The following is an 8,698-nucleotide window of genomic DNA, read 5'->3' on the forward strand; positions in this document are numbered from 1 at the left end:
TTTTAGTAGAGACAGGGTTTCACCATGTTGACCAGGATGGTCAACATGGTGAAACCCTGTCTCTACTAAAAATACAAAACATTAGCTGGGCATGGTGGCACGTGCCTGTAATCCCAGCTACTCAGGAGGCTGAGGCAGGAGAATTGCCTGAACCCAGGAGGCGGAGGTTGCGGTGAGCCGAGATCGGCGCCATTGCACTCCAGCCTGGGTAACAAGAGTGAAACTCTGTCTCAAAAAAAAAAAAAGATGGAGTCTTGCACTGTCACCCAAGCTGGAGTACAGTGGCCTGATCTTGGCTCACTGCAACCTCTGCCTCCCTGGTTCAAGAGATTCTTCTGCCTCAGCTTCCCAAGTAGCTGGGATTACAGGCATTGGCCACCACACCCAGCTAATTTTTGTATTTTTAGTAGAGATGGGGTTTCACTATGTTGGCCAGGCTGGTCTTGAACTCCTGACCTCAGGTGATCCCCCCACTTCAGCCTCCCAAAGTGCTGGGATTACAGGTTGTGCCACTGTGCCTGGCAATACTCACTGTATTATTTGCTTAATCAATCTGTGATATATGCCGGCCATCTCCTTGGCCCTGATTTTACCTCTGCCGCCTCAGCCCCTACCCACCTAGCTGCCTCCAAAGGAAGGGAGGAGAAGAGGAGGATCCTGGCAATCCTTATGCATGCTTATGTTTGAGACGCACAGCTCTGCAGTCCCTATCTCCACTGCCTCCCTTTATATTTTTTTCTGTTAGAATGTGTTCCATGAGCATATATTACTTTCATAATCATTTTTTTAAAATCAAAACATATTTAAATTCTATAGCTATCATTTTATGACATATAGTTTTCATATATTGAGTTTTCTTAACCTTAAAAGATAGATTTTGGCCAGGCACATGGCTCACACCTGTAATCACAGCACTTTGGGAGGCCGAGGTGAGTGGATCACCTGAGGTCAGGAGTGCAAGAACTGCCTGGCCCATATAGTGAAACTCTGTCTCTACTAAAAATACAAAAAGTTAGCTGAGCGTTATGGTAGGCACCTGTAATTCCAGATAATTGGGAGGCTGAGGCAAAAGAATCACTTGAACCCAGGAGGTAGAGGTTGCAGTGAGTCAAGATGGCGCCATTGCACTCCAGCCTGGGCAACAAGAGTAAAACTCTGTTTAAAAAAAAAAAAAGATTTTTACTTATATTTCAGTAACCATTGAAACAATGAGGTCTCATTTGAAACAGATACCTGACAATGAAATTGCTGAGTGCTATAATGACTAAATATGCATTCTAAGAAGTCATTCTGCTTTGAGGCCGGGCTCAGTGGCTCAAACCTGTAATCCCAGGATTTTGGGAGGCCAAGGCAAACAGATCACCTGAGGTCAGGAGTTCAAGACGAGGTTGGCCAACGTGGTAAAACCCTGTCTCTACTAAAAATACAAAAATTAGCTGGATGTGGTGGTGGGTGCCTGTAATCCCAGCTACTCAGGAGGCTGAGGCATGAGAGTTGCTTGAACCTGGGAGGCAGAGGTGGCAGTGAGCTGAGATTGCACCACTGCACTGCACTGCACTCCAGCCTTGGTGACAGAGTAAGATTTCATCTCAAAAAAAAAAAAAAAAGTCATTCTGCTTTGAAATCAAGTCTGGAGGTAAAACTATAGTGAAGGCATTGGCAGGGGGTAAAAGTTGAGCATCACTGTCACTTCTTCCTAATAAGCAGGGCAGCTAATACATATCTTGCTTCCTTGTGGCTAATTCAAAATAGGAGAAAAAAAATTCTGGGCAGAATAAGAATGTGTAAAAAGCAGTATTTTGTAAACATACCAACTTTTTCAGATGTTTCCTCCTCAGGAAATTTCTGGTTTTCAAGATTTAATATCTTCAGAGAAATAAAACTTGGCAAAATGGCAACTACAAAAGGGAAAATAAAAATTCAGTTATGTCAGCTGCATCTCTTACAGCAAAGAGGATCTTTAAAATGAAGAAATTAGAAATCAATGTAATAATTCAAATTGAATTCATAAGTAGATGAAACAAATCTTTCCTCAGAAAATAATTCTGATAACTAGAAATGTAGTTAAAATTCTAGAAATTTCAAATCCAATTGAGCTTAAAGGTAAAAAGGAAAATTCTAGAAAGTGTTATTTGAGAAATAATTTTCCTTTTTTTTTTTTTTTTTTTTTTTAAGAGACAAGGTCTCTGTCGCCCAGGCTGGAGTGCAGTGTTCCCCTCCCTGTGTCCATGTTTTCTTATTGTTCAACACCCACTTATGAGTGAGAACATGTGGTGTTTGGTTTTCTGTTCTTTTGTCAGTTTGCTGAGAATGATAGTTTCCAGCTTCATCCATGTCCCTGCAAAGGACATGAACTCATCCTTTTTCATGGCTGCATAGTATTCAAAAAAATCAAGACCATCCTGGCCAACATGGTGAAACCCTGGCTCTACTAAAAATACAAAAATTAGCCCGGCTTGGTGGCGCATGCCTGTAGTCCCAGCTACTTGGGAGACTGAGGCAGGAGAAAGGCTTGAACCCAGGAGGTGGAGGTTCAAGCTTGCTGCAGCCTCAACCTTCTGGGCTCAAGTAATCTTTCTGCCTCAGCTTCTCTAGTAGCTGGCACTACAGATGCCACTGTGCCCAACTAATTTTTTTTTCTTTTAAAAATATGGAACACTTCACGAATTTGCATGTCATCCTTGTGCAGGGGCCATGCTAATCTTCTCTGTATCGTTCCAATTCTAGTATATGTGCTGCCGAAGCGAGCACTGAACTAATTTTTTTAAAGTTTTTGTAGAGATAGAAGGCTTGTTATGTTGCCCGGACTGGTCTCAAACCCCTGACCTCAAGCGAGTCTCCTGCCTCAGCCTCCCAAAGTGCTGGGAATACAGGCATGAGCCAGCCTCAAAATATGGCTCTTTTTTTTAAGAGTGCTTAATATGACTCTGTGTCCACAGAAACATCTTAAACCACAATTGTAATATTATAACTCTTACCAAATGGGACGGCTTTAAAAAAAGAATCAGAAAAAATTTCTGTGAGTTTCTTACAGGAAGCAAGTAAAGTCATGAGAGACTCAAATTCCAAAAAGAAGTTACGTTTCAGATGGAAAACATGAAGGTTTGGAGAATTTTGAATCAATTTTCCTGTAAAAGATCAAGAATTTTCAGAAATTAGAAAAGACTGCAAATTTCTATCAAAATTAGCCAAGTAGTTTATTACTTTGTTTCAATAATATTGAATTAAAACCAAGTACTATGATGTCATGATCTAAGAATCAGGTCACTCTGGGCTTGGGTTCAGGCTCTGCAGCTGTTTAACAAGTGATATGAATTTGGGCACATTGACCCTCTCTGGGTAACAATTTTCTCATCTATAAAATACAGGCATTGATTCAGTAACATCACCTTCAGCTTTAACATCTAATATCTCTAAGTTTGTAGATGACATTTGCACAATAAGAATACTGTATAAAGAGGCCAGGTACCGTGGCTCACACTTGTAATCCCAGCACTTTGGGAGGCCAAGACGGGTGGATAATCTAAGCTTAGGAGTTCAAGACCACCCTGAAAACCTGTCTCTACTAAAAATACAAATATTAGTCAAGTGTGGGTGGCAGGCGCTTGTAATCCCAGCTACTCGGGAAGCCAAGGCAAGAGAATTGCTTGAACCCAGGAGGAAGAGGTTGCAGTAAGCCGAGATCACACCACTACACTCCAGCCTGGGTGACAGAGTGAGGCTGTGTCTCAAAAAAAAAAAAAAAAGAACACTATACAAAGAGCTGGGTGTGGTGGATCACACCTGTAATCCTAGCAATTTGGGAGGTCGAGGTGGGTGGATCACCTGAGGGTCAGGAGTTCAAGTCCAGCCTGATCAACATGGTGAAATCCCGTCTCTACTAAAAATATTAAAAAATTAGCTGGGCATGGTAGCAGGCACCTGTAATCCCAGCTTCTTGGGAGACCAAGGCAGGAGAATTGCTTGAACCCCGGAGATGGAGGTTGCAGTGAGCCAACAAGGTGCCACTGCATTCCAGCCTGGGTGACAGAATGAGACTCCGTCACTCTGAAGAAGATAGAAGAAGAAACATAAAAGGAATGACAACTCTGAAGCAAAACCTAAATTTGTTTTAAAAATTGCTACCACCTCCAGCTTCAGTGTATATACATATACATTTGTATTTGAGACAGGGTGTTGTTCTGTCTCCTAGGCTGGAGTGCAGCAACATGATTGTAGCTCACTGAAAGGTTGAACTTCTGAACTCAAGTGATCCTACCAGCCTCCTGAGTAGCTAGGGACTATAGGTGCACACCATCGTACTTGGCTAATTTTTTTATTTTTATTTTTATTTTTTATTAGAGATGATGTCTTGCTATGTTGCCCAGCCTGGTCTTGAACTCCTGCTCTCAGGCGATCCTCTCGCCTTGGCCACCCGAAGTGCTGAGATTACAGTTGTTGAGTCACTGTGCCTGGCCAACAACTAATTTTTTTGCATGCAGCTCTTTATGTCAATTCCATGCAGTTGTATATTTCTTCAATCTTTAGTGTCCAGTGTTTACTCAGTTAAGGAATGATGGTGCCTAAGTCATTTTGCTAAATGATATATTTAAGAAAGATGACTGCACCATTTTTATGAACTATTAGGATAGGCTGTTGAGAAACAGGGAGATGCTTCCGATCAGCAGATTTCCTTCCTGCTGAGCTGGCAGATCTGTAAGTTGCAATGTAAGACCAGCCTAAGCAAAAACAAAATAACCCTGCAAATTATTTTGGAGTGGTAACATTAGGGATTCTTTTTCCCCTGAGACAGTGTTTCACTCTTGTTGCCCAGGCTGGAGTGCAATGGCGCAATCTCACTGCAGTTTCCGCCTGCTGGGTTCAGGTGATTTTCCTGCCTCAGCCGACTAAGTAGCCAGGATTACAGACATGCGCCATCATGTCTGGCTAACTTTTGCATTTTTAGTAGAGATGGGGTTTCACCATGTTGGTCAGGCTGGTCTCGATCTCCTTATCTCAGGTGATCCACCCATCCTGGCCTCTCAAAGTGCTGGGATTACAGGCATGAGCCACCATGCCTGGCCTATATTACGGATTAAGAGCTCTGATTTTGGAGTCAAAATTCCTGTGTCTGAGACACAGATCCACATTTTCTTAGCTGGATACCCTTGAGCAAATTACTTAATCTCTTAATGTCTCAGTTTTCCCAGCTACAAAATAGCATTAATAATGGTACTGTACTTCATAGAGTGAGTATGAAGACTCAGCTAATATTTGTGACATGCTTAGGACACTTCCTTGTATGTAGTAAAGGCTCAATAATTAGAAATAGCATTCGGCTGTCAGTAAGAAAGAGTGCTTTTCGACACAATTTACCATGGATACAGGCTACACCCTTAGAACCACACAGGACCTTTACCTCTTAAATAAATTTTGGCCAAGTAGCTTTTCCAACTGATGTAAAAACAAATATATTAAAGTGCCATCCTTACCTAGTTTGGAAGGATCATACTCAGCTGAAATTTGGATCAGTAATTTCTCCGTATGGTGGAAGTTTGGAAATTCTTCAGGAATGATTGAAAAATATTTATTTTGTCTTCCAGATTCACAGTTCATTCAGGCACAGGAACTTACGCTGATTAGGAAAGACTTGGTCTGGAAAGCAGCACACAGTTTTCCCATTATTAAACTAAAGAGTTCTGAATGAACATTTTTTTTTCCTTAGGCATCAGTCTTGTGCTCTTGATACTGAATGAACATTTTTAAACTGTCATTTTGATTCATCCAGCTATTTTCACATGTAAATCTTCCACATACCATAAAATTTTTTTTTTTTTTTTTTTTTTTTTTTAGAGAACATGTGAAGATATTGCTGTTTGCAGCATTTACTGATTACGTACTGTGCTACTCTTTGGACTCACAAAAGACACATCGCATCTCTTCAGCAGATGGCTTGGGGACAACTGGATCTGCACATGCAAAAGAATGAAGTTGGATTCCTATCTCTCACCATGTAAAAAAAAAAATAAACTCAAAATGGATCAACAACCTAAATATAAAAGCTGAAATCATACAACTCTTAGAAAAAAACATAGGAGTAAATCTTCATGACCTTGAATTTGACAGTAGATTCTTAGTTATGATAACAAAAGAACCAGCAATAAAAGAAAAAACAGATAAATTGGACTTTGTCAAAATTTAAAACTTTTGTATATCAAAGGACATTATAAAGAAAGTGAAATGACAACCTATGGAATGGGAAAAATATTTTCAAACCATCTATCTGATAAGGATGTGAAATCCAAAATATACAAATAAATCTTACAGTGCAACAAAAACAACAATTTTTAAATGAGCAAATAGATATTTTTTTCAAAAAATGAAAAGATGCTCAACATCGTTCAGACATTAGAGAAGTGCAAATCAAAACCACAATGAGATACCACTTCACAACCACTAGAATGGCTTTATGAGAATCATCACAAAACGAAATGGGCTGGGTGCGGTGGCTCATGCCTGTAATCCCAGCACCTTGGAAGGCCAAGGCGGAAGGATCGTTTGAGGCCAGGACTTCAAAACCAGACTAGGAGCTGGGCCTGGTGGCTCACAACTGTAATCCCAGCACTTTGGGAGGCCAAGGCAGGTGAATCACCTGAGGTTCAGGAGTTCGAGACCAGCCTGGCCAATGTGGTGAAATTCCATCTCTACTAAAAATACAAAAATTAGCTGGGCGTGGTGGCGGGAGCCTGTAATCCCAGCTACTTGGGAGGAAGATGTAGGAGAATCACTTGAACCCAGGAGGTGGAGGTTGCAGTGAGCCAAGATCGTGCCACTGCACTCCTGCCTGGGCAACAGAGCAAGACTGTCACAGAAAGAAAGAAAGAAAGAGAAAATCAGAGAAAGAGAGAGAGAGAAACAGAGATGGGGGAAAAAGAAACAGAGAAAGAGAGAGAGAGAAAGAAAGAAAGAGAGACCACAGACTAGACCAAACCAGGCAATATAGCAAGACTGTCTCTACAAAAAAATAAAAAATTATCCAGGCATGGTGGCACATGCCAGTAGTCTCAGCTACATGGGAGGCTGAAGCAGGAGGATCACTTAAGCTCAAGAGGTTAAGGCTGCAGTGAGCCATTATTGCAACACAGCACTCCAGCCTGGGCAACAGAGTGAGACCCTGTCTGAAAAATAACAATGAAAACAAAAATAGGCTGGGTGCAGTGGCTCACACCTGTAATCCTAGCACTTTGGGAGGCCAAGGTGGGCGGACTTCCCGAGCTCTGGAGCTCTAGACCAGCCTGGGCAACAAGGCGAAACCCCATCTCTACTAAAAATACAAAAATTACCCAGGTGTGGTGGTGCACGCCTGTAGTGCCAGCTACTTAGGAGGCTGAGGCAGGAGAATTGCTTGAACCCGGGAGGTGGAGGTTGCAGTGAGCCGAGATTGTGCCACTGCACTCCAGCCTGGGCAACAGAGTGAGACTTTGTCTCCACAAAAACAAAAACAAAAATTAACAAGTGCTAAAGAGGATGTGGAGAAATTGGAACCTTTGTACTTTGCTAGTGGGAATGTAAGATGGTGCAGCTACTGTACAAGTTCCTCAAAAAGTTAAACGCAATTACCATATGAATCAGTAATTCTGCTTCTAGGTATATACCCAAAATGATTAAAAGCAAGAACTTAAAATGATATTTACAATGCCAGTGTTCATTGCAGCATTATTCATGATAGCCAGAAGGTAGAAACAACCCAAGTGTCCCTCAGCAGACAATGGATAAACAAAATGTACTACATACCATGGAATATTAGCTATATAAGGGAATGAAGTTCTTTTTTAAAGTCGATACATAATAATTGTACATATTTATGGGGTACATGTGAAGGAATGAATTCCAATATATGCTACAACATAGTGAACCCTGAACAATATCCAAAGTGAAATAAGCCAAACGAGTGATTCCACCTATAAACAGTATCTAGAATAGGCAAATTCATAGAGACAGAAAATAGAAGAGAAGTTGTCAGGGTCTGGTGGGAGGGAAGATTTATTGTTTTGTTGTTGTTGTTGTTTTGAGATGGAGTCTTGCTCTGTCGCCCAAGCTGGAGTGCAGTGGCCAATCTCAGCTCACTGCAACCTCTGCCTCCTGGGCTCAAGCAATTCTCATGCCTCAGCCTCCTGAGTATCTGGGTCTACAGGTGCCCACCACGATGCCCAGCTAATTTTTGTATTTTAGTAGAGACAGGGTTTTACCATGTTGCCCAGGATGGTCTCGAACTGCTGAACTCAGGCAGTCCACCCACCTTGGCCTCCCGAAGTGCAGGGATTATAGGCCTGAGCCACCATACCTGGCCCGAAGACTTATTATTTAATGAATACAGCGTTTGGGATGATGAAAAGATTCTGGAGATGGATGGTGGTGATGGTTGTACAACATAGCGAATCCACGTAATGCCACTGAGTGGTACACTTAAAAATGATTAGAATGTTCGTTTTGTTACATATATTTTACTGTAATAAAAAAGTACTTGAAAAAAGATGAAAATTTTTCTAAATTTGATAAATATCAACTCACAGATCCCAAGAAAGTTCAGCAAACCTCAAGTAAGATATATACAAACCAAAGCACACCTAGGCATATAACAGTCAAACTGCTTAAAACCAAAGCAATACTAGCAACAATTAGAAAATGAAAAAAAAAATTTTTTTTTTTTTTTTTTGAG

The 8,698-nt window shown here is 41.2% G+C and overlaps 1 protein-coding gene and 1 non-coding gene across 2 annotated transcripts in view; both read right to left on the bottom strand.

Annotated features, from left to right (window-relative positions):
- NAIP (NLR family apoptosis inhibitory protein) overlaps positions 1 to 8,698 on the bottom strand; it is a 55,015-nt gene that overhangs the window by 11,349 nt on the left and 34,968 nt on the right. The window contains 4 exon segments of the mRNA XM_032287178.1: positions 1,812 to 1,898; positions 2,979 to 3,128; positions 5,472 to 5,581; positions 5,583 to 5,634. Of these exon segments, the coding sequence (XP_032143069.1) occupies positions 1,812 to 1,898; positions 2,979 to 3,128; positions 5,472 to 5,581; positions 5,583 to 5,634 (399 nt within the window).
- Positions 2,645 to 2,751, bottom strand: LOC116554059. Its single transcript, XR_004270034.1, has one exon. It is a non-coding gene; the product is annotated as a U6 spliceosomal RNA (small nuclear RNA).

This window comes from Sapajus apella, unplaced genomic scaffold, assembly GCF_009761245.1.
Source record: "Sapajus apella isolate SASKATOON/1434 unplaced genomic scaffold, GSC_monkey_1.0 scaffold1, whole genome shotgun sequence".
NCBI lineage: Eukaryota > Metazoa > Chordata > Mammalia > Primates > Cebidae > Sapajus > Sapajus apella.